This window comes from Ptychodera flava, chromosome 5 (assembly GCF_041260155.1).
Source record: "Ptychodera flava strain L36383 chromosome 5, AS_Pfla_20210202, whole genome shotgun sequence".
NCBI classification, from domain to species: Eukaryota; Metazoa; Hemichordata; class Enteropneusta; family Ptychoderidae; genus Ptychodera; species Ptychodera flava.
In genome coordinates, this window is record NC_091932.1 from 30,772,143 (window position 1) to 30,798,522 (window position 26,380).

General features: G+C 38.8%; 2 protein-coding genes across 4 annotated transcripts; both read left to right on the forward strand.

Moving 5' to 3' along the window:
- The first annotated feature begins 2,628 nt into the window (after positions 1-2,628).
- LOC139133489 (ectonucleotide pyrophosphatase/phosphodiesterase family member 7-like) lies at positions 2,629-7,424 on the forward strand. Its single transcript, XM_070700114.1, has 6 exons — positions 2,629-2,705; positions 3,312-3,486; positions 4,141-4,760; positions 5,132-5,272; positions 5,547-5,669; positions 6,505-7,424. The coding sequence occupies exons 1-6, from the start codon at positions 2,643-2,645 to the stop codon at positions 6,685-6,687; spliced, it is 1,305 nt and encodes a 434-aa protein (XP_070556215.1). The 5' UTR covers positions 2,629-2,642; the 3' UTR covers positions 6,688-7,424.
- A 2,105-nt stretch (positions 7,425-9,529) lies between these two features.
- Positions 9,530-26,380, forward strand: LOC139133490 (protein maelstrom homolog). 3 transcript variants are annotated; one of them, XM_070700115.1, is made up of 13 exons: positions 9,530-9,736; positions 11,152-11,269; positions 13,121-13,205; positions 13,900-14,103; positions 15,048-15,178; positions 16,533-16,587; positions 16,854-16,998; positions 17,556-17,618; positions 18,221-18,482; positions 23,188-23,272; positions 23,443-23,517; positions 24,289-24,608; positions 25,052-26,380. In XM_070700115.1, exons 2-12 carry the CDS (start codon positions 11,219-11,221, stop codon positions 24,588-24,590), a joined length of 1,458 nt encoding a protein of 485 aa, XP_070556216.1. In that variant the 5' UTR covers positions 9,530-9,736; positions 11,152-11,218; the 3' UTR covers positions 24,591-24,608; positions 25,052-26,380. The 3 variants fall into 3 exon arrangements, with proteins under 3 accessions (XP_070556216.1, XP_070556217.1, XP_070556218.1); XM_070700116.1 differs by having other exon boundaries at positions 9,555-9,736; positions 25,058-26,380; XM_070700117.1 differs by lacking the exon at positions 24,289-24,608 and having other exon boundaries at positions 9,559-9,736; positions 25,052-25,230.

Genomic DNA, 26,380 nt, shown 5'->3' on the forward strand with positions numbered 1-26,380 from the left:
CATAGACTCCGATGTATAAGGCAGATCTCCATAGACTCCCATGTACCGGTATAAGGCCACGAAAAATAAAAATTTAGTTTCTCATCGTATTCATATTGCAAAAAGGATGCAGTGACACAATTTTTAGTCCCCACGGATGAAGTGCAGTGAGCTTATAGATTGGGTCATGTCCGTCTGTTCGTCCATCCGTGAGTCCATCCGTTCACGCAGATATCTCGGATATTTTGACAAAATGTCATGTGACCTTGATGACCTTTGATCTCAAATATACATATTTGTCCATAACTCAGTAACCACAAGTGCTACCGCCCTTCATATATGGTATGATGGGACAGCTTATGACGCCACATATTGTACCTCATTAATTATGCACATATCTAATTTTGAGCGAGCCAATAGAGCTAGAGGTCTGATTTTTGGTATATAGGGATAACTTAGCAAAACAATTTTTTTGACAAAATTTCACGTGACCTCGGTGACCTTTGACCTCAAATATACATATTTGTCCATAACTCAGTAACCACAAGTGCTACAGCCTTCATGTATGGTATGATGGGACACCTTATGACGCCACATATTGTACCTCATTAATTATGCGCATATCTAATTTTGAGCGAGCCAATAGAGCTAGAGGTCTGATTTTTGGTATATAGGGATAACTTAGCAATACAATTTTTTGACAAAATGCCACGTGACCTCAATGACCTTTGACCTCAAATATACATATTTGTCCATAACTCAGTAACCACAAGTGCTACACCCTTCATGTATGGTATGATGGGACAGCTTATGACGCCACATATTGTACCTCATTAATTATGCACATATCTAATTTTGAGCGAGCCAATAGAGCTAGAGGTCTGATTTTTGGTATATAGGGATAACTTAGCAATACAATTTTTTTGACCAAATGTCACGTGACCTCGGTGACCTTTGACCTCAAATATACATATTTGTCCATAACTCAGTAACCACGAGTGCTTCACCCTTCATGTTTGGTATGATTGGACACCTTATGACGCCACATACTGTACCTCAATAATTATGCGCATATCTCATTCTGAGCGAGCCAATAGAGCTGGATGTCTGATTTTTGGTACATAGGGATAACTATAGGAGAGAAATTTTTTGACCAAATGTCATGTGACCTCAATGACCTTTTACCTAAAATATATGTTTATGTCAATAAATAAGTAACCACAAGTGCTATGTCCTTTGTATTTAGTAGGATGGGAGACCTTATGACAACTTTACCTCATTAATTATGTACACATCTAATTCTGGGCAAGCGAATAGAGCTAGAGATCTGATTTTTTGGCATATAGGGATAAATTAGCAATATAATTTTTTTTCAAAATGTCATGTGACCTCGATGACGTTTGACGTTGATTATACATATATATGCATATTTCAGTAACCACAAGTTCTATACCCTCCAATTTTGATAGGATATTAGACCTTAAGATGTCACATCTTGTACCTATTTATTATGCGCATATGTATTTCTTGGCTGGCCAATACTGCTAGAGGTCTGATCTTTTTTCCCGATTTAGAACCATAACTTAGACATGCCTCATGTGTTTCAAATTGGGAACAACGACATAGACCTATGTGCCCATAGATCTCAACATATACACTCCAGTGATACTTCTTAATGACCACATTTTCCCTGCCCCATCAGACTAATACTCCTATTACAAGTGGGGACTATGTCATTGTAAATGACTTGTTGAGTTAATGGTTGTATCACAGTATTCGATATATCTAATTCTGTATTTTTTCTATTTTATATTCTGAATAATTACATTAAACATATTTCACTGTCTCCAGTACATTTCATTTAAGTATTCTCACTTCATGCACTTTATCCCTTTCACACATGTTCAAATATCTGACCAGAGAACAAACACTAAATAGTCCAGGATGGGAGCTACAGTGCCATTGACGCTATTTTTAACCTAAACGTTTTACGTTTTCAACGTAAAAGTCAAAACAAGCCCGTAAAAGGCAGAAATCCAGTCCGAAAACACCACAGCTATGGACCCACAGCTAAAAGGTCAGTCTGGTCAGCTTGTTTACAAAGTATCATTTAGCATTTTATACGAACAACCCTAAGTATCTCAAAAGCTGTGTCAGTGTTATATCGACTCGGAATCGGTAAATTTCTGAGAAAAACCCCGTAGATATAAACAGTATCACGAAATAGCCGAAACACGATAGAAGACGATTTTGCCTGTCCGTACTCTATCAACATATTCCTTCCGTACGTCTCTCTCTCTCTCTCTCTCTCTCTCTCTCTCTCTCTCTCTCTCTCTCTCTCTCTCTCTCTCTCTCTCTCTCTCGCTCGCTCGCAAACCACCTCCCTTATCAATAGCATAAACGGGAATGGTGAAAAGGTATAGGATTACGGCGCATGTTATGGAAATTTTGTCATGGTTTGCGTACGCCCTAACTTAATAATTTCAACGTCTGAGATAAAAAAGAATGCTTGTATATTAAATTGAACGCCTCATACCAACGTTTCTTCTAAGAAGGAGATAAAACAATACTATACTGGGTTCGACTTACAGTTTGACAAAATTTATACCAAAGTCCACCAAGATACACACCTTTCTGTCTGTTTTGAAAGATATTCTTAGAAGATGGAGAAGACGATTTCTCAGTTTCATTTTACCTTGATACTGTGTCTGGCAACTCGACCTTTGGTGAGTGAAGGTAAATTTAAGTGTCAATCCTGACGATTGTAATCATACACGTAGAGTCATCTATTCACACATAAGCTTACATAGATACCTAACGCAACTATACCTTCCTACACACTTACCTACTTACAGTGTACCCTGTGTACCTACCTACTTTCATATACATACAAACAAGCATCCATCCATCAATCCATCCATACATAAACACGTACGTACGTACGTACATACATACATACATACATACATACATACATACATACATACATACATACATACATACATACATACATACATACATACATACATACATACATACATACATACGAGCAGGAAGACAGACTGACATACAGGTAGTAGACAGAAAGATGAAAATGAAGAAATTCAAGAAATATAGAAAATTGAATGCTGAACTCGGGTAGTGGTTATTGAAATTGACTTGAGAATTAATTGTAAGTCCCGATAGAGAGCCATAGTACAGATATTTTCCACAAGTACTTTCGTTCCAATCAATACGGTATGCACAAGGGTGTTTAATATACACACAAGATTTCCATTTTATCTGAAAAGCGTGTAGATGAGACACAAACTAGATTATTTTCACTCATACAGACAACCCAGGCTGCTAACAAACTACTTTTGGTACTTCTTGATGGATTCCGCTATGATCTCTACGGCAACAATTTGTCAAGCTTCGCAGAAATCGCCAAACGGGGCGTGCGGGCAAACTACGCAAAGCCCGTGTTTCCTTCCTTTTCTTCGCCGTGTATGTACAGCATAGCAACTGGTAAGTAACTGGGAGGGCTTGGCAATTTCCTAGTGTTCTCAAGATTTATACTTCAGGGATGAACCAAAAATATATATCTCTTAATTTTTGTTTTTAACTCATTTTATCGATCCTTGGCCATTGAAATCAGAATACGTCGGAAGGGCTCAGTTAATCCATCCTTGTCTCCTTGGTTACCACATCGGGGAAATAAGCCATTTTCAGTAACACTCTGCAAATAAGCGAAATTGACCGTCTGCAATTGGCGAGAACCTGTCATAAAAACACATATCTAACGAACCTATTCATAGTCGTCTCTAGCATGATATTGCATGCACTCGTATTTATTACAGGACTTGACCATGCAGCTCGAAACAAAGTTGGCAACGACTCAACGATCTTATTTCATACCCTTTTTTCTGTTCATTATCACACGGTTACTGTGGGGAAACCGTGATTATCAAAAATATTTAAATGAATGTACCGTGCTTTTTTTTCATGTCGCAGCTATCACAGCAGAACAAACTTCTTTACCGTAGTTATCGGAGCCATGTGTCGGAAAACATGTGTAGCTGACAATTTTTGATCTGAAACTACAAACTATGCATATTATGTAAATACTAGTTATAGAAAAGACTGATTTTTCTTTCGCTTCCTTTTCTATTTGTTGACCAGGTCTCTGGGTTGAGAGCCATGGAGTTGTGCACAACTCTTACTACAACGCCAGCACCGGAGAGACCTACGACTTTTTTCAAACCCAGAACATCACTGAATGGTGGGACACCGGAGCCGAGCCCGTGTGGGTGACCGGCAAACTGCAAGGTCTGACGGCGGGCAGCTACGCTTACCCAGGTGGATCAGTACCAGTCAAGGGTATTCTTCCCGACAAAGTCGTCTATAGTACACTACGTTTGTATTTGACAAATCTAAACGAGAGAATAGACACTGTAATTGGTTGGATCGCGGATGACGACATCGACATAACTTTTCTGTATTACAATCTCCTTGATGACGTCATGCATGTGGTCGGCCAGCCGTCGCCTGCCGGTGACTCCATCATCGCAGATAAGATCCTGTCTGACATCAACGATGACATCCATCATCTCCTGGAGAAGTTAGAAGAACGCGACCTCTTCGACAAGGTCAACGTCTTGTACACTGCAGACCATGGTCACGTGGAAGTTGAAGGTCAAATCAAACTGTTTGATTACATTAGTGAAGACGATTTAGATTTTTATTTATTCAGTGATGCTGCATTCACGCAGCTACTTCCGAAGGAAGGGAAATTGGAGCAGGTGCGTTAACTGTTCAAATAGCCCACACGCTCGATTGTCAGCATATGTGGCTAGCAAACCAGATAAAGACAGAGACTGACAGACCGACAGACAGACACGTGGACATACTTACATACATACATACATACATACATACATACATACATACATACATACATACATACATAGAGATAGACAGATCAGGGTAAATGCTTATAAAACGAAAGAAATTACAGTTTACCAGGTGGGCCATTTTCTACGACTTGAATTGCGAAGAATTCTCTCTCTCTCTCTCTCTCTCTCTCTCTCTCTCTCTCTCTCTCTCTCACACACACATCATTGAAAAGTCGTGCAGAAACAGCCTTTGAACATCCCTGTTCTGTATTTTGTAGGTCTACCAGGCTCTAGATGGCGCACATCCTCATATGCACGTGTATAAGAAAGAGGAAATGCCCGAACACCTGCATTACTCCAATAATGAAAGAATTCTGCCGCTTGTCGTTATTGCAGACCCTCCTTTCCAACTTATGACAGTACGTATCCAAATATAACGAATTTGCTATACAATTCCTCCATACAGAGAACTCCATATTACATTTCTTTGCTATACTTTGCAATTTTCCCGGGGAAAATAAATATTAGAACTTCAATTGGGGTACGGAACTGTAATGAAAAATGACTCCACTTTCAATATACTCCAATGGCTGCTTGATAATGAGCCATAGAGGGCAGTATCTGAGATATTTTCAGTGGAGTGTTAATCACCTGACATTGATCACCTTGACGTTGATTACGTTCTTGTTACAGGCAGATCGTTCTATCAAAAGCTCTGAACATGGCTATGATTATATGAACCAAGAAATGTGGACGATGTTCTACGCACATGGGCCAAGCTTCAAAAAGGGATACGAAGCTAAAGGTTTCCAATCGGTAAGGCGCGTGCATATATATGTGGCATACTTTTTACCTCTTACGTTCCAGAACATAGAATTCCATGCCAGTCCCTGATGTGGGAAAATACAAACCATGTTCTCCACGAAACACATCGGAACCCAGTTGTCAGTTGAGAATGTTGTAGGGTACTTGTGCAGGTTGCAGCGAGTTGGTCCTAGATATTGTACTCAACGCTTCTGTTGATTCCGCACTTTGTAGATTCCGCCTCAAAGATTTTCTCATCTGAGAACACTAAATATAAGTCTTTACCTGACAATTACTGTTATTTTCTAAAAAGATGTACTTTAAAAGAATTAGCATTGATGATTGAAACTGCCGCAACTCTTCCACACAGTCAACGCCCTCAATTTTCAGAGTCCACATCATTCTTTCCCGTTGGCCTTTGTTTTGCTTTACGTATCTTTCACGGTATTCAAATTATCAATATGTTATACGTCAAACTTCAGCGATGACACACAATGTCACATCCAATCTACGTTGTCTACACTATCCACTTCCTGTGAACAGCCTGAGGTCATTACAAACCTAAGTAGTAAAAGTTAGTGATTGACATCATCTCTTGAATGATCATAAGTTTGGTATGTGGAACGTGTTTGGCAGAGACTGTTTCTAAACCCATTGGCAATATGAGTATACAGGTAAAAAATATCCATTCAATATAATGCGTACCATCTTGAAAAAATACCCGTTGCTTCGGGGCGGCTGTACTCCAGGGAGCATCTTTGAGCGACGGATCCACCATTCGAACACACATCCTCCTTAAAATTGTGCCATAACATCAGCTTTCAAATCATGTCATCTTCCCTTGTAGGTGGACATATATCCGTTGATGTGTGAGATCCTTGATATAAAACCTGCTCCAAATAATGGCTCCTTGGACAACGTCAAAGATATGATACTCGACACTGCAGTTGGTTCTGCTGTGTATACAAAGCCATCAACGTGGTTTCCATTGGTATTTATCCTGCAAGTTGCAAGATACCGTAAGATCTAGAGAAGGGACGTTTTAACAGACCGAAGATTGATGACATTTTAAGAAGGGATGCATCCGTATGGTTCCTTAGCGTACCAGGTTGCTGATGGCTCTTGTCGTCGACCAATACTATACTCTTTTCCCGGTCCGTATTAATTTAAAACCCATTCGTGCGAGATATTCTTGAATTTAAAACTACTACGTATGCTATCGAGACATTAGCAGGTGCAGATTCAACTTTCATGTCTACCTGCTATATTTGCGTCTTTTAAAATAGTCAATATAATGTACCACTTCATTTCTGAGGCCCGGAGCACGTGTATAACGTGTGTTAGACAGTAAAAATTTGATATCATTTAGACGGAAATAAACAGATGCGTTGCATACTTATCCAGTTGTGCAGAAGTAAACAGATTTCGAATTTCTGTCGACAATTTTCATCTCTAATTTGTATTTGATATTAGAAGTGTATTTTTTTGGCTTTGATATTACAATTTACATTCAAGACGAACCATTTAAAGATATGTAGATTGTAAGAAAACTTTTTAGTAAGCAATGTTGTTATATCAGGTTTTTTTTAAAGAAAGGAAACCCTTAATTACACCGAAATCATGCCTCGGATTGCTCTAGTTTCTGGTGAGTTTTTTGAATATTGCTTTTTTGCCAAGTATTTTGAGAAGAATATCTCGAGTTCCATTTTATTTTTTTATACTTGTAGTCCTAAGTCGATTGAATAAATTCACTCTGTGCGTAATTATCGATGAGTCGCTACCAAGGTGTCTTGAGTAGTATATTGTCCTTGATAATGACATCCAGCAAAGATGAAAGTCACTGTGCAGTGAATATATTAGAATATCATGTTGCAGATCAAAATCACCAACGATTGTCAGTCTCGGACAGTTTTGAAGTCAAGGATAACTGTTCAAATTTCAAGTATATGTTTTCAGCAAATTGCAAGTAAACTTTAAAGGGAGGATCGTCGCGTCTGCGGCTGCGCGACATTCTTGATATATGTTGATAAACACTGTGAACATGCCTCTCGCCCAGAAATTTGAAATGAATGTCTGGCAAAAAATATAAATGTGAAGTAAATTCAGCATTCGATGCATGTTCATAGTTCACCAGTTTTGTGGCTTTCCAATCACTGCAAGACTTTGCCAAATAAACTTTGGTTGCGTTTATTCGTTTATATGCAGATGATTCGGCCGCGGCCACCAGTTTCGGTACAGTCCCCATTTTAATATTTTAATAACGGAGTCGTTGCGGCTGTTTTTGAAGTCCCCCCGTAAGGTGGGAGAATTGACGGGTGAATGTGAAAATATCAAAGGCATGTTGAAGGGCATTTGAAAAGATTTTTGGGCTTACAGGGAACGCGGGGGACTAAAAACGAAAATGTCTCCAATTGATATGAAATATGTGTTGGGTTATCTCTCAAATAAAAATTACAAAATATAAATTGTATGGAAAAACACAATCTCTGTTGTGTATTTATTGATAAGAATACATACACAAACACAAAAGAACTTTCTCACACCCATAGGTATCAACCCAGATCACATGAAACTGCTCCAGCCAGTCCTTGTTCTATATGTGAATAGAAAAACTACAGTAAGCTTAATTACGGACAATTGAATTCAATTCCGAACTAGAATTCATTTGTCATCGTGATTACGGTCTTTACAAATATACAAAGTATTTGCAAAAACGGTATATTTGTTGTTTGTGGGAGTAGCAAAGAAACCGCAGTTGATACACAGAACAAAACGTACTGAAAATTGGCTGAAAGGTACAGCTAATGTCCCTTTTATGCGATCATGTTAAAATATACTTGCGCACCCATGTGTCATGTGAAATTGTGCTGAAAGCGAAATTCACAATCAGCTTCTATCTCGCCCTGGGGATGATATATGCCACATGTGCCATTAAGGGAACGAGCACAATTAACGGCAGGGGGGAGGGTCTGGAAGAGAAAAAATATGTGGTGCATATATTTTTTACAGGCCCCCCTAACACCAGCAAAAATTTTAGTGGCCCCGCCATCACCGGCAACAAAATTTTTGTGCCCCCCCTCCCCAAAAAAGAAAGATTACATAGGTACAAAGTTGTACACATATATATAATCCTTATAACTTTTAATATATGCTTTAGTGAAAACAAGATTCTTGCATTCTTGAAATAAATTATAAACAAATAAATATATAAATAATAAACAAACAAAATAACATATATTCAAGCTTTTTTTTCAGTATTTTTTTCCTGTGTGTCCACTACGTATTCTAGTTCTTCCTATAGCATGATGAAATAACCAGTTTCAACCTAGCCTCTGTATCATTACCAACCATTATTATTGTTGACAAATGAAGTCAAATTTCAATAATAATATTGCTCATTTTACACATAACAACTGCATTGTGAGGTTTAAGACTTGGTATTTCATCATGCTACAAGAAGTTTAACAAGGAACTCCAGCTTCAACAATTAAGGAACAAAAATGCTGAAAAATATTCTGGTCTGTCATGGTGTAAAAAATTTTGGTGGCCCACCCCTTACCTTCCCTGGAATTTTCATGGCCCACCCCAAGAACACTCATTTTTTTTTCGTGCCCCCCCCCCCTATTTTCTCTTCCGCCCCCCTGCCGTTAATTGTGCTCGGTCCCTAAATTGCCTCCCAAACAGTTAACGATTAAATGTATTACAAGTTCCTCATTGGTTCACCGAGAAAACAACTCGCCTCTACTGCTGTTGCTTGGATTAACATGTGAAAATCAGAGTAATTTTTAATATTTCTGTTTGTTTTGTCGATATCGATGGTCAAGCGAGGGCGCTATGAGGTCCCTAGTTGTCCCGATCTCGTATGTTCGCACGAGATTTGAGTTCTCAACTTTCGGAAGTCAGCGTGACAGTTTTCTCTCTTCCTTTGTGTGTCCAAAATGCCTCCGAAAAAGAACAAGAAAGTATACAATGGTTTCTATATGTATATGCAAGAAATGATGCCAAGACTGAAGAACCGTGGCTACAAATTCCCGGGTGGAATGGCGGATGTCGTTCCAGTTTGCCATCCAATGTGGAAGGTGAGGAGACGAGATGAGATGTGCTCCTATCATGATCATTTCATTGTTTACAACATGGTGGAGTGGACTCGGGAACTACACTTGGATACAAACGGCATTGATATGTTAAATGAAATTGAAAATGTTTTCATCCAGCCACTGTCGTCCCCATATTTGTCGTCAAAACCTTTTTAGAAGTATGGTCGAACAGGCCATAGTGCGGGATGACCCGTTCATATAATGATACAACCCACACAAGTTTAGAGGCATGATATGGCGGTAACGCCACGTTCACTTTGCACATCTTCTCCAACCGAGCGACAGAGGAAGACGGCAGAAAAAAAAAGTTAGTTGTTGTCGGTTAAAGAAGTTTGCAAACGAACTCACTACCAGTGCCACAAATATATTGTACTGATTGTCGAAGAGATGCTTGTGCATACAGCGTATCCTTTGTTGTTCATTAATCGTACTAATCCGTGTTGATTATATAATTAGTCTGAACAATACCCGTCATAGATTACATTCTTACACTGCAGTTGACCATGGAGGTTACCTCATGGAGGTAAGCTCGCCTCCACCTCCATGGTATTGATGGTACTGGAAAGGGGAGGGGAGGGAGGGTATACAAGCCACTGCAGAACAGGACAGTATTTTTGCAAGTTAAAGGGACAAAGTCGGCCATTTTTCATGAATTTTGTTTGATACGAAATACTACTTATATTGTTTGACATGTTGAAAGATACTGAATGAATGGGTGACCGTGCATATATTCGACCCCGGTTTTAGACAAATTAGATGAAACCATCGCGAAAATGAATTAATGTTCATGACCATTAATTCATTTTCGCAATGGTTTAGTCTATCATCTCTAAAACCGGGGTCCGAATATGTGCTTGGTCACCCGTTCATTCAGTATATTTCAACATGCCAAACAATTTAAGTAGTATCTCGTATCAAACAAAATTCATGAAAAATGGCCGACTTTGTCCCTTTAATATGCTTTTCTACACTATGTTTTCATGCCAAATGATACAATAATTCATAAGCAAACAAATCTCGACAAAATGTCTTTTGCTGAAACAAACGCATTTATTTTATGTTTCTCAAATTCATTAGGAGGAATCGCTGTTGGGTTTTGATGCGGCAGCATATCTCACCTTTACCGTTATCTACTTTTATGATACCTCCTCAATGATTAATTCTGCAAAACTGTGTGCTTGCAGTAAATTACAGACTGCAAAAGTGAGTAATGTTAAACTGCAGGGGTACTTATATATGTCGAGCTTTGGTACATAGAGCTGCAAATTGCTGACATTTTCCCAGTCCATCAAAGGTCAAACTATGTACAAGAAGCATGGGATCTCTGGAAATGTAGATTGAGTCTGCCATGTGTAACTTTCAGCTCTCTAAAATTTTGGAAAATCTCTGTTCTTCAGGCCTTACCAGAAGAAGAAAAACAAATGTATGAACGTCAAGCAAAACAGTTCAAAGAACTGAAGAAAAATGAAGATACCGTGTATGGACGACGAGACTTGCACTGGCCAATTAATTAGTGTAAGTTTGTGTATCACAGGTTTGGGTCAATGGCAGTGTGTCATCTTGAAGTTGAAAATCAATACTTGTCTTTACTCTGGCTGGACAAACTTTCAGACTTCGTATTCTTACAAGTTGTGTTGGTCTACGCCTTGTTTTTGCGCATTTTGAAACTTTTACTGAAAATTAAAGTTTCTCAATATCGATTTTATTGAAATTAAAAATTTGAGGGCCTCTGTCAGAGGAATCCTACCTGTACGCTTTAAGCTTTGATCGTCTCCACAGCCAAAATCACAGTCCTTAGCAATTTGTACAGTTGTTCAAGTCCGGCATATATATATTGTTGGGCCTAGCTGTACGTACTGGGGACAAGTTTGAAGTGGGACTTGTTGCGAGGGGTGCGATCACGATCTCTTTTATTCTCCTTTTCTTGACTTGATAGACTATAGTATTTTCCGCAGAAATTCAAGGGTTTTACATGTGTGTTGATGATGGCCCCCAATTTTCTAAAATGGCCCCCTTGGGACAGGAGTAGGGGCCCACAGTGGCCCCCTGTTTTGACATCCTAGATTGAATACTGCATACTGACCAGTAATTTGATGCACCAATGCTTCTCCAATTAGAGAATTTGCACGATGACATGTCTATTCTTTATCAAGTGGGGAAAATAATGATTGAAAAATCGTCCTTTCAATGTTTTATGAACAGAATTCTCTTTTGCTATTAAATATCTGGGTAATATTTATTTCAGTTTAGGAATGATTTATTTCATCCTTCTCATGAAATTAAAGAAAATAGGTAATACTTTTTAATAAATAGACACCCATACTTTCAAATGCTGTCTGCATACAAAGCTCATGCTCTGACATCTTAGATCAGTAAATGTTCAGTTGGCACAGTGAACTGTCAATAGTCAACCCTGTCTGATCAATTAAAGTATTGCCATATTATGATAGAGTGAACACAAATCAGGTTGCTGGACTGTTCATTAATATTCTGATCCTCCTTACATAAACTGGGAAGTCACGATGGATTGGCAAATCTCCTTACACATTTTGAAATGTCACCATTTCAATAAATGTTACCATTTCTGTGAATATTGGTAGTTATCATCCCTTCTTGGCCAAGAGTGCCCGGAAAAAAATTGTGAATATAGCTGTATGCAAATGACGTTATACTTCTCTCATTAATATGCAAAAATATGTATTTTGCTGCAAATTATGAACACCAGAAAAGACGATAATTGACAGCTGAGACTCCAAGCTATAACAGCAGCCACCCATGCAACCCTGACAAAATTTATCTGAATTTCTGGCAGCAATGCCCAGTGTCGCAAGCAACCACAAACAGCCCATTCAACATTATCTGTATCTCCTGGTCTGGAAAGAAAGGCTCTCTAAGAAAATCAGATTATCTCCATAAAGAAGATCATGCAGCCCCACTTTTCTGCAATTGTACTGTGTGTTTTTTATATTCTCAAGCTACTAAGAGCCTGAAAATTGAAAGACTAGAAAATTTTTCTCAAGCTGTCTGTAAGACGAGTTAAGCCAGTCCCTCTTGAAATGAAGAATAAAAGTAAGGGGTCTCTGTACAATATTTGGTACTTGAGAAACAGATTACCCATTATCTCCTGACACTTGGAAAATTCGAAATGGCTGCCATCCCTTTGCAATAAAGCAATAACGAAAAATGAAATTTTCGATTTTCACAAAAGTAAGCTGGTGAAAACTTTAGTTGCACCGTGGGCTTCAAAATGAGCCCCCACAAGTGGTAGACCAAAAGCTATATATTGTAAAAGTTTGAGAGTCTGAATATCTGTATCCAAGGCACAATATACCTTTAACAAATACTTCCTGCAATTCTCATCTCCAGGAACGCATTGACCCAGTAGCTGTGAATGAAAGACGCAGGCGTGAAGAGAGACAAAAAGTAAAAGAAAACTGGCCAAAGGGAGAAGGTAGGTTTCTGTTTATGGGTTATCTATCGGTACCCTTGTCAACAGTGAGCAAGTTTTAGCATCAAAATTTCAAACCCTCTTAAAATCTCAATCAATGAGAACAAGTTGGAGTTAAACTTGAAGCAGCTTACCTCTCGAAATATACAAGCATTGTTTCTATTAGTTGATTACTGTGATATCTTCAAGTTATGATTATGGTTTTCAAGCATATCAACACAAAATGTTCATGTCCATTTCATGATTTCACTTTTCTATTTGTTGTTAACATAGAACTAGACTACCACTGAAATGGAACAATGGCCCCACCACTTGTGGAAAACCCTCTTGTGCCTTTTCTAAATTCACCTTTTCCTGGTACACCAATTAGGTTGCCATGTAGTTGATAGATAACAGGTTGCCTGTCTGTAGTAATAGGTAATAGATGACATTTACACTCACAGAATACAAACTTGACAGAGAAAATGAATAAGCAAATGTAGGGATCAACAGTCCAGAATTGATGCCTTTGTGTTCTAGACTATTTATAGGCTGTCTTTGATTCCTTCAATGGTCCCTACCATGGCACACACAGGAAAAAATTGAAACAAGATATATAAGGTGTGAAAATGGGATAATTGGTCTAAGCAAGGGATCATATATCAGTGAAAGTTCTGCCCAAGGTTCCATAACTCACCAGAATATTCTCGCATCACAGGAGTGGTATTTGAAACCTTCTTCATGATTGACGTGCAGTCTCTGTGTGCCTCGGAACTCAAGGAAGCAGAAATGATCCGGTACCTGCCATGTGAGATAGCCTGTGTGGAGTACAGTCTGAATCTCGGAATCCAAAAAGCCTGGCATAAATTCATTGAGCCACCCCAAATTCCTCTTGGATTTCGATTCCAGTGCAAAAATGACAGTAAGTAGATTAACAAGCATGTAACATGTTGCCCCGGGTCTTTACACTGCTGGAAAATACTCAAAAATCCTTGAATATTTAAAGCCTCCTGGAAAGTCGTTGAAAAGTCCTTGAATATGAAATGGAGTCCTGGATAATTGATGTTGTCCATCATTTCAAAAATCAGGAATGACTTATGATGCCTTGAAAAAAATATGTGATACATAAAAATGATATATTGTATAGACGATACGAGAAAAATGGTATTTTAGACTACAAATTGAGCATTGCTAAAATATTCCTTGACTTTTTAGTGACAATTAGAGTGTGTAGACCCTGCTTACCAACTAGACACATGTTCATCAGTTTGTTCATCCTCGAATATAATCGACTTGGGATAAATGGAATCCTGAAGCCAGGAGATGGACTGCCAACAGACCAGTGAATAATAATTGTATGAATGTAAATATGCCAGACTAGGGAACTTGCTCTGCTTTTAGTTTGTCGATCAAAATATCTGTTATTTCAGAGTGTGGTGTATGTTGCGATACTGAACATGCTGGTGTATATTCATGCAAACCAAGAGTCAGGCAGAAATGATTATACCCGACGTGCTCTCGTACTTATGACTTATGTTAACCCTTGGAGTCAAGTTAGCTATGTCAAAAAACTCTATACCAGCAAATGTATTGTGTAAAATTTTCTTGTATCAACAAGAACTCAGAGTGAATGGTGTGTCACCTTAGCTTAGAGGAAACACATGTACATAGACATATACACACATATATTTACACATATATACACACATGACATGCATGCATGCATGCACACGCACACACACACACACACACACACACACACTCACACACACACACATGCACACACACACACATCCACCCACAGATGCAGTCTTTCATCAAGTTAAATCGCCATGTCTGCAAGTATCCATTTATGCATGTCTGCAGGTGAAAATACACATCAGATTCCCATCCAGGACTTTGAGTTGGCAGAAAGTGATTACAACGTGATCTGGCAGGAGCTCGTAAGATTTGTCAATCCTTTGCGCAACAAAGAGTTTCCTCCAGTCTACTGTGCAGTAAGTAGCATGGCCTTATTACCTTACATTAGTATGCTCCTCAGGGACAGATATTCTGACTATCAAACTTTTACAATTCTTTTCTGATCTACCACTTGTTCAGGCTCATTTTAAAGCGCTTGAAGTAAGAAAAATCCAAAATGTTATTTTTCCCATGGAGTAACACAGGGATGGCAACCATTTTGAATTTCCAAATATTGGTAAATGTCAGGTAATTTTTTTCCTATAGTACCAAAATTTGGGCAGTAACCCCTATTTATTCATATTTGGTAACAGTATGGCTGAAAGTTTCATTGAGGAAAATTTGAGCAAAAGTTTAAGGTAGTATGCGCCTTGAAAGTGAAAGACTTGAACCTTTGCTTAAACTTTTGGAAAGCAAATTTTATGTCATTCTCGTTCAAAATCAACAATCACAACCAGGGAATCAGTTTGCAGATTTGACTTTATGGCAATAAACTACCTAAAATTTACCGATATTTACAATTCAAAATGGCCACCATCCTTGTGTTATCTTTATCAGGAAAAATTAAGTTAAATTTTCACAATAAAATAAGAATGTGAAAACTAAGTTTACAGCAAGAGCTTCAAAATGAGCCAAATAAGCAGGATGTCAGAAAAGTATCGTAAAAATTCTGAATATCTACCCTGCAGACATATCTTACCCTAAAGGATCTCAAAGTCAGCAAATACTAGCTGACCTGTATCACTGTGAATGTAACCTTAGAATTCTACTCACTGAGCCACCAAATGGATTCAGATTGTATTTCAAATGTTTTATTGAGTTCATGTATTCATAGCCAGCCATCTCATCAAGATCCCTTAACCCTTTCACTCCCAGTTTCCTGTATACAGGTCCAATTTTACCATAGAAAACAATGGATTTGGGACAAACCATGGTGGTGAAAGGGTTAAACTTCTCCCCAGTGTGTCCAATAGAATACAGCCATGTGTTATTGCATCAAATATAATCCTTGCTGCAAAAAAACTGATGTATTTAAACAGTGGCTTCAGATATGATGAAAATTTCATCAGTAAATGTGGGTTTTATATGAAAATGCTTGGAGGTTTTTTCTGTTTCCTCAAAAACATCAGTACCGTAACAAAGTTCAATGTTCAGGGGCTGTAACAGTTTGTATCTTTATCATGAAGTTTGAAGTCTGTGAAGTTAACCTCTACTCAAATAGACCATGAGTATCATTACATTTGTCAAATACTAATCATTTCTGAAATTAGGTTTCTCCCGATGAGAATTTCCCATTGAGGCGTAGGATTTTTCATCTTTAATTTTCACGCTTTCATGATTGTCATTTATATCCTGTGAAATGATATCACCGATGTTATTATTCACTATCAGATGGCAGACTGTGATAAAGTGGATTGGTCCCTGGATTGGCTGGCTTACAAAGCTGGTAAGTAATTGGCTTGTATACAGAGCTCGTTACAATGTTGATGACATTGAAAGCTGATGGCACTGGTAGTGTATTCAGTTAGAGCTCCAGAAGGAACAGTCGGTTGCATCCTCAACTTGACTGAAGCTTAATGATTGTTACTGTCTGTCACTGGAGGGCGCTGTTCATAAATTGTTCATTGCACTACTTTTATATATATGAATAGAGTGTAGGCATTACTGCTCTATCTACCTGATTATGTCTATTGGTGTATTTTACTTCAACAGGAGTCGATAATAAACTGGACAAGGTGTATGAGTTGGAAGGTCTTGTGTGTGATCTTTTTCAACATGGTAGTGCTCCGGCACCATCCAAACACATGGCCCATGAACTGTTGACAACATCAGTGTTTGATTATGAACGAGATACAAGGTAAGACATGTTAGAGGGCCAGTAGCTGTGACTGTTCATATTTCTCTTTAACTGTTTTTGTTTTTCAGAGTCAGCTATAGTGTCTTGTTCTACTCCTCAAAGCATGTTGAGATACACCGTATTCAGCTTGTCAACTCGGCCTGTACATGGATAAACTGCACTTTTGTTGCTAAGTGAATTTTGGTCCGGAATAAAATTCGAAAATAAAAATTGACATGTACAGACGCTGTGTTGACTAAGCAAAGAGTAGCGTTTCAACATTCTTTTTGGGATTAGAGCAAGAATGTATGATTGACAAACAAAACAAAAATAAGGAAAAAGAAACATCAAATATTACAGCTACTGGCCAATCTCAGTTGTTTTTCAATATTCTAGACCTCTTATTTGTACACAAACGCTGGCCGACCAGATTTTTCCTCCCAACTTTTTTCCAGCGACCCTAAGATTGTGAGGCATTATTGTTCAAAATGAAACTTGCTAATAATGTGAAAAAGAAGAAAAGCACCATTAATCATTGAGATGCTATCGGCTACTGAATCTCTATGCTTAATTTTCAGATGTCCTTATCATGAAGAACTGGAAGTCATATATTGTTCACTTGGTATCTGTAAGCGTCACTGGTATGTACAGCTCCAACCCTGTCAACCCCCTTCCATAATGGTATATCCTTTAGATGAGAAATCTGGGTTTATACGAAAGGCGCCTAGAGTATTGAGATATTTGGCTTTAATAATTGACTATGTGAATTAGAATTAAAAGTGCACAACTTGAAAGTTTGATGTGTAAATAAACAGATTGTTCTACTGCTTTCTGGTGTAATCTGTATCAAGTTCATAACTGTGGGCATATTTTTATTTTCCTGTGTGTTGATGTCAGTATGTCAAGTATAGCATTGACTAAAATTTTAGAATCAAAATATATCATAGTGCAGGTAACTCCCCTTCCAAGGCGGTGTGAATCTGTAATCATAGTTTTCAGCAAGTCTATGATAGTCTGTGATCTTGGATCACTACTATTTTTTTTGCCTTCAGCCTGTGTAGTTTAATCTCCATCCTGTTATTGATTTCTATGATCAGTAGTATATGCAGGTCTACCAGGCCCAACTGTAACATCACAGTGTATTGTGGATACTGGCCAAATTATGAAATACAAAAAGAATGTGTCCTCTGTAGCCACTGTTGTTTATTTGTTATTTGTTTGTTTATTTTGTTCATTTGCCCAGTTTTTGCCTGAGTGATGCGTTTGCCAACATCTACAACATTGAGCTAAGCAGTGCCCACTTGCCAGAAAAGCCGGACGGCTGCCCATACAGGGTCATTGAACCGCACCGGCTGACCCTGAACGTGACACCTATCCAGAACAAACCAGCTAACCCAAGATCGCAACAACCACCGAGTATGCCCATGACAACAACGATTGTCAAACCCTTTGATGATGTAACAAGGAGAAAACAACTGGAGAGTGATTTTGGTCCATTCTCTCAGGTCAGATCATGAAAATATTTCACTGTATGACTGGCGGGCAATAAATAGTGAAAGGTCCAGTAGCTGTAACTATTTTGTTTTAATGTCAACAACAGTTTCTTGTTCTACTGCCCCAATCATGTTGATATACTCGGTATTCAGCTTGTCTACTCAGCCTGTACATGTGTAAGTAAACTGCATTGTTACAGTTGACAAAGTGAATTGTGTTTCAGACTAGAATTTAAACGTGAACAATACTACTGGCTGCATTTTACAAGTATAGATGCTGTGTTGACAAACCAAAAAGTTGGTGTTTCACCATGCTTTGGGGAGTAGAACAAAAACTTGCAATAGATATAGAAAACAAAAATTGTGGAAAAAATGATCAAATACTTACAGCTACTGGTCTTTCAACAGTGTTTCACTCTCGTACTTCGATGATTTCCAAATTTTAGCCCATTTAGGAAATTTTTAAGCATTTCTTGTCATTCATCAATAGACATAACATGTGAAAGTGTCTTAGGGCAATGAGGACAACTTTAAGAAGTAGGCTTGTCTCCAGTATCAAACTCTGGATTCTGTTCTCCAGGCAGACAAATAAAATAAAAGGCGCTCTGCTTGAAGAGAAGTTAACACATACTGTGACTTAATGTGGAGTGTTCCTCAGGGACAAATATTTGGACTCAGATACTTTTACATTACTCTTTTGGTTCACCACTTCTGGGGCCTCATTTTGAACCCATGGAGTAAATAAAATTTTCATAGGCTTATATATGTGGAAACAGAAAATTAGGTTTTTCCCATAGAGATAACACAGGGATGGTGGCCATTTTGAATTTGAGTAATTTGTTTCTCAAGAAGTACAAAATTTTGCGTGGTGATGAACCCAAATTTTTATTCATGATTTGTAAAAGGGAATGGTTTGTTAGTCCCCACGGACACCGTCCGGGGGGACTTATAGGTTTGGTCATGTCCGTGCGTGCGTCCGTGCGTCCGTCCGTGCGTCCGTCCGTTCAAGCAGATATCTCAGAGACGCCTGGAGCGATTTCGTTCAAACGTGGTACAAGGATAGAACCATACCTCATACAGATGCACGTCGATTTGTTTCACAATGCGATCAAATTTGGCCGTGGTAGAGGACTTTTTAGTTTTCACCTCCATAGACTCCCATGTATAAGGCAGACCATAGACTCCCATGTATAAGGCAGACCATAGACTCCCATGTATAAGGCAGTCCATAGACTCCCATGTATAAGGCAGACCATAGACTCCCATGTATAAGGCAGTCCATAGACTCCCATGTATAAGGAAGACCATAGACTCCCATGTATAGGGCAGTCCATAGACTCCCATGTATAAGGCAGTACATAGACTCCCATGTATAAGGCCAAGATAAATAAAAATTTAGTTTCTCATCGTATTCATATTGCAAAAAGGATGCAGTGACACAGTTTTTAGTCCCCACAGATAAAGTCCAGGGGGCTCATAGATTGGGTCATGTCAGTCCGTGAGTCCATCCGTTCACGCAGATATCTCAGACACTTTGACAAAATGTCATGTGACCTTGGTGACTTTGACCTCGAATATACATATTTGTCCATAACTCAGTAACCACAAGTGGTAAACCTTTCATATATGGTATGATGGGACACCCTATGACGCCACATATTGTACCTCATTAATTATGTGCATATCTAATTTTGAGCGAGCCAATAGAGCTAGAGGTCTGATTTTTGGTATATAGGGATAACTTAGCGATACAATTTTTTTGACAAAATGTCATGTGACCTCGGTGACCTTTGACCTCAAATATACATATTTGTGCATAACTCAGTAACCACAAGTGCTACACTCTTCATATTTGGTATGATGGGACACCTTATGACGCCACATATTGTAGCTCATTAATTATGCACATATCTAATTTTGAGCGAGCCAATAGAGCTAGAGGTCTGATTTTTGGTATGTAGGGATAACTTAGCAATACAATTTTTTTGACAAAATGTCATGTGACCTCGGTGACCTTTGACCTCAAATATACATATTTGTCCATAATTCAGGAACCACAATGCTACACCCTTCATATATGGTATGATAGGACACCTTATGATGCCACATATTGTACCTCATTAATTATGTGCATATCTAATTTTGAGCAAGCCAATAGAGGTAAATATATGATTTTTAGTATATGGGGATAGACTATAGGATAGAAATTTTTTGACAAAATGTCATGTGACCTCGATAACCTTTTACCAAACATACACGATTATGTCAATAAATAAGTAACCACAAGTGCTATGTCCTTTATATTTAGTAGGATGGGAGACCTTATGACAACACATGCTTTACCTCGTTAATTATGCCCATATATAATTGTGGGCAAGCCAATAGAGCTAGAGGTCTGAATTTTGGCATATATGGATTAATTAGCAATACAATGTTTTATTTTCAAAATGTCACATGACCTTGATGACCTTTGACCTTGAATATGCATATATATGCATAACTCAGTAACCGCAAGTTCTTTATGCTTCAATTTTGATAGGATAATAGACCTTAAGATGTCACATCTTGTACCTCATTTATTATGCACATACATATTTCTTGGCTGGCCAATACAGCTAGAGGTCTGATCTTTTTTCCCGATTTAGAACCATAACTTAGACATGCCTCTTGTTTCAAATTGGGAACAATGCAGGGCTTGACAATTCCTATCGCCCGACGCCCGGGACAAGTGAAATTTACGTTCGGGCAAGTCAAAAATAAAATCTGGTCGCCCGCCGGACAAGTTGTTTATACAACTTCTGGCGCAATCAACGCGAACCTAAGTTGCAGTTTGTGCACATATCGCCCGATTTGCGTTGTGGTTCACACGAAATAAATGTCAATCACTGACTTTTTAGATACAATTGTGACGTTCTTCCGCGATTCACTTGCCGACTCACACAATGTTGCAATGTTTTGATGATCGACATGAAATTGTTTCATCGTCCAATTAAAAAAGTTGCTTAAAATTTGGCGTAAACAGCATTTCTTTGTTGTATACTGACTGCTCCTCCCCAACAAATTAGGCCAAAAATTGCAAAACCCAATCACATTGCTTATCGGCGATCGACCGTACAGTACTTCACAATCATTTATGCGGCCTCGCGAGGTAGACGAACATTGTTGGCAGATAGTTTGTGGAGTGATCGCTGTAAATATGAGTATTTTACGGTAATATTTCAACTAACACAAACAAGGCATTGTGCATTTTCGCGAGCCAGAGCGTAATTTCCGCTCCGCAGACCTACGCAAAAATCAAGCCAAGCTGTCGCCGTAAAGAGGCGCGTACTTTACGACGATGGGCATTGTGTCACTCTCAGAAACGATGTAGTGATGATTTACGACGGCGCCATGCACGAGGGCCAGCGTGAGTGGGATCGTCTGAGAATCGATGACTCGATGTGATGATTAGAACGATGTTTCTGACGAAAGATCTAAACATAAGCGTTATGATGAGGAAAAACGCCGTAGATGTTATCTCCCGAAATGGAAAGCACAGTGGCCTTGAAATATGACGGTTCCAAAATGTTCTTTACGTCGCGTCGTGTCTCAAATACCCTACCATTGCCAAACCATGGAGGTAGGAAGAGACTATAGCCAAACCAAGCGAAATGCTTTTCTTGACGGATGCGACATGTTTCGCATTGAATCGATAAGGTCTCACGAGTTTAGTCAACCGCATTTGGACTGTTTGCGCATCACAGATGAGATCGTGACGGGGACAATGATTGTGGAAATTTTGTGGGTCCCGCTGAGCCCGATATGGTTTCACTTGCCAACATCCCGATCGCATGCACTCGCAATGCGTGAACCGAATGACTTCGACCAGCGACAGAAACTGACCAATCTTTTTTCGCCGGCATTTATGCATGCCAAACACGGGAAGCCGATGTATGATATTGTGTACCTTCAAATTCAATGTTAGCCCTGCGTACAGGTCTGTGTGTTCCCGGCGTTATACAGCCTATTGTGATGGGGGCCGTATAACGCCGGGAACACACACACCGTACGCAGGCCTTCCTCAATGTTAACTTTTGAGAAAAATCGGCGTCAACATCGGCGAAAATTACCAAAATAAGAAAGCCCTGAAAGCCGGTACGGAATTCGTCGCAAGTATTTTGGTCTTGATTATTACAAATGGAGGACAAGTAAAATTTTTGAGAGGACAAGTGAAATTGAAAATCTACTTGTCCGACGGACAAGTGAACTGGAAAAAAAATTGTCAAGCCCTGCAATGACATAGACCTATGTGTCCATAGATCTGAACATATACACTCCAGTGATACTTCTTAATGACTTCATTTCCCTGCCCCATCAAGACTAATACTCCTATTACAAGTGGGGACTATGTCATTGTCAATGACTTGTTCCTTATAGAAAGTTTTAGCAAAAGTTTATCTTCCAATTTTGAGACATGTACTTCCTTAATGGCAACTTTGTCCCGTAAGGCTGTCACTAGCAATGCCAGGACTAACCCAACTTTTGTCAATGATGGAGTGTGACCTTTCCACAAGGAATATGAGTCAAAAGATAGAGTCATCAAATGCATTGTCTTTACAATTATATTGTACTTGAATCCCATTGACAAGAACCTTGAAGGATTGTAAAGATTGGATTGGATTGTAAAGAGGTTGATATAGCTTTCTGTGTCTGAAATAAACTGTTTTTTGTTTTGCAGACTGCACCCAAGCCACCGCAGGCTGCTGGGAGAGGCATGGTAATGACAGACAGTACAAAACCACTACGACGACCATACTCAGTTGGTAAGTGTATGTAATATAACACTTCCATGAGTGGGATGAAAAATGGTGAGGTTTTTGAGCACGGTACAGCATTCATGTGTGATCAACACAATCCTGTGCAGTTGTAACTGGAGTGATTTCTTCCATCCGTCCATTCATTCATTCATTCAGTCATTCATTTGTGCTGACAGGTATTGCTGCAAGTATGAGTGGTGTAACATTGAAGAGTGAGAAGACAGATGATGAAGACTGGCCAACTCTTGGTGGTACGTACCGCAGTCCAACAAATTTTGTTCTGAGATACGTGTAGATGCAGTGTGTGTTGATGAAGGGCTAACTGCAGGAGTATTGCAAGATTTTCAGCAACCTGCCCAAGTCTCCATATCTTTATTCTGGCTGGATCAGTCAATGAAATTGGAAAACCGGTGTAAAGAAATCTAAACCAATAATATTATAAGTTACATTATTCCACAGGCTACCGTTCAAATTGTATTGAATAGAGAGTTTCATTCAGATAAACTAAGCAGATTTTCAGTGTGGTCTGCACAGTTTGTGAAAGTAATCAAATTTCTTCACCCCCAATATCCTGTATAGAGGTCCATGTATACTCAACCATTGACAAGTGTAGTTTTGTCCAAACCATTATGTAGAAAGGGTACAGGCATTCTGTGACCTCACCATGTAATTTTGTAAGGATACAGAAATTGTTACCATGAGTTACTGCAGTACTTGTTCTCAACACTGTCAGTATAACAATGGTCAGTACATATTTACTGCGTGGGTATCTCTGTAAAACAGACCACCACATATGTGCCATCGATTTGGTTGTCCCTATTACAGAGCCAATGGAGTGGTATCCCCCTCCATTTATATATGAATTGGGATAACTTTATTGAAAGTACTCATTTAGTAAGACACTGCTCGTAGAAGTAGACCCTATTCATATTCAAAGAAGGGTTTACAGACCATAAGCAAAATGAAATAGTTCTTCTCAAGACAAGCTCACGAATTTTGGTTTAACATGCTTTTTATAACAGCATCTGCTGCTACATCAAGAGAAGACAAAAAATCACATATAAAGGCTGAAACTCGCTACGCCGGAAAGGCCGGCCCGCCCCCGGCTTCATCTGCTCCCCCCATTCCAGTGGAATGGTCCAAAGCTGCTATGCCTTCATTAAAAGATCTTGGGGAAGAGTTGGGTTCTGTCACCATGCAAGAGGGCGCTGGAGATTCCACAGGTCAAGGGTCAGACAGTTTCGGAGCGTACCTGGGATTTGGAAGAGGAAGGGGTGTCTCAGTCGGAGGACCTCTTGGACTTGGAAGAGGCTTGGCACTATGAGATTACAAGTCTAGAGTGGTACGTATTTTGACTGAAAATGTCGGTACATATTTAATTTTAAGGGTATTCTTTTAGTCAGAATCTTTGTTTCCATCAGAAAGATCAATGACATGCAACATTAACATCTACTACCTGGTCATTCATCACGTAACTTGGCACTTTTCCCAGGCTGTTTCCCTGGGGAAATAAGTCTTTCCGTGTAGATATCTCTCCAGTATGTTTGGATCACAGTCTGCATTATCAGTTTTCTTTACGGAAATGGTAATTGATACTAGGGTATGAAAATTTGCAGTCTGTGTACAGGTACTCAACTCATGATTAATGGCCTAACTTGGCTGATATTTGGGAAGCATGCATCCCTCTGCAATACGATCCTTAGCCCACACAGTATGTTCATTAACAACTTAGACTCAAGTCTCACGCTTGCTATGCTGTTCTCATAGTATTGATTCTTTTTCAAGTTGCAGCCCAGTATTGACAACCAGGATGTATTGATGACTGCCGGCACATCGGTGTATTACAGAAAAATAAAGTGGTGTCAGATGTAGATGGAGTTCCCCCGTTTGCTATTGTTTTAATGGACTTGTGACCTGTTGCCATGAGAAGAGATGTGGCACGTGAAACATTCACTGGTGTGTGAATGAGCCCTGAAAGATCAACTCTGATTGGCTACATCAAGCATTGTCATTGCACTTCCAGCCAATTAATCACTGCCTTTCAAAAACATGTCTGTATCAAACTATTTGAAACTGTTATTAGTTCAACATTTGCCGGCTTTTTTATCTTCCTTAAGAAATTGAAACAATTTAGCACTTCAGATGTTTTTTTTCCCCTCTTCAGATTTTCAACAGTTTGTTTCTGCATTATTATCTATTGTTCATTCACTTTTCTTCAAGTACAGAAAAAACTGCAGGTCAAAGTATTACCACTTATTTTACTAGCTGTAGCAGATTAAATAAAGGCACACTGACCAAGTTGTAGTTTTAAAATACAATCTTTTCTTTCAAGTTAAAGTGTAAAAAACACAATCATTTCCTCTATAAAATATCCAAGTTGTACGTTTGATTAAAGAGGAAATTACCACTAACAGCAACCTCAGATTACTTCTGTATTGTGCTTTACATAGGGATAACCAAGACAGTCTCACTGCATGTGACTTGCAGAATTATTTTGTATGTTTGCATGGACAGCCACCGTTCCTCAGAAATGATCGGCATAGTCAAATATTTTACACATTCAGATTTTCCTCCTTATTTCTTTTCATCTCAGAAGTGACAGAAACTGATATTGTAGTCAAGAAGCCAATGTTAATTTGAGTCGGTAGCAGTATGGTTTGAAGACCATTTCACACTTAGACAGTTGAAATCAGTGCCAAATCAGTGCCATATAAAAAGTACATTTTTTCAGGCCCTGTTAAGTGCAGTATTTGTAGTCCAAATATTCATCTTCATGTTATCATTTGTTGCCTCGATATTCATCTATTGTGTACCATTTGTACACCAAAGGTCAGCTTCCCTCTGTGAAGTCGAGTACAAAGTAAGCATGTAGCAGGACATTTCTTTTGTCTTCTGTATCCTTTAAAGTTTCAACAATTACTCTAACTTCTCGTCTGCGATTTACGAAGGACAGTAAAAATCTTAAGAAAAGGACCAAAAAAAATGTCATGCATGTTACAGTGAAACAGGAACACTGAGGTATAAACTGTTATAAATCATGTCACAGAAACTATGTAACAAGGTTATTATATTAGTTTTTCTCAATAAAGGATATTTTATATTTTTGTTTACATT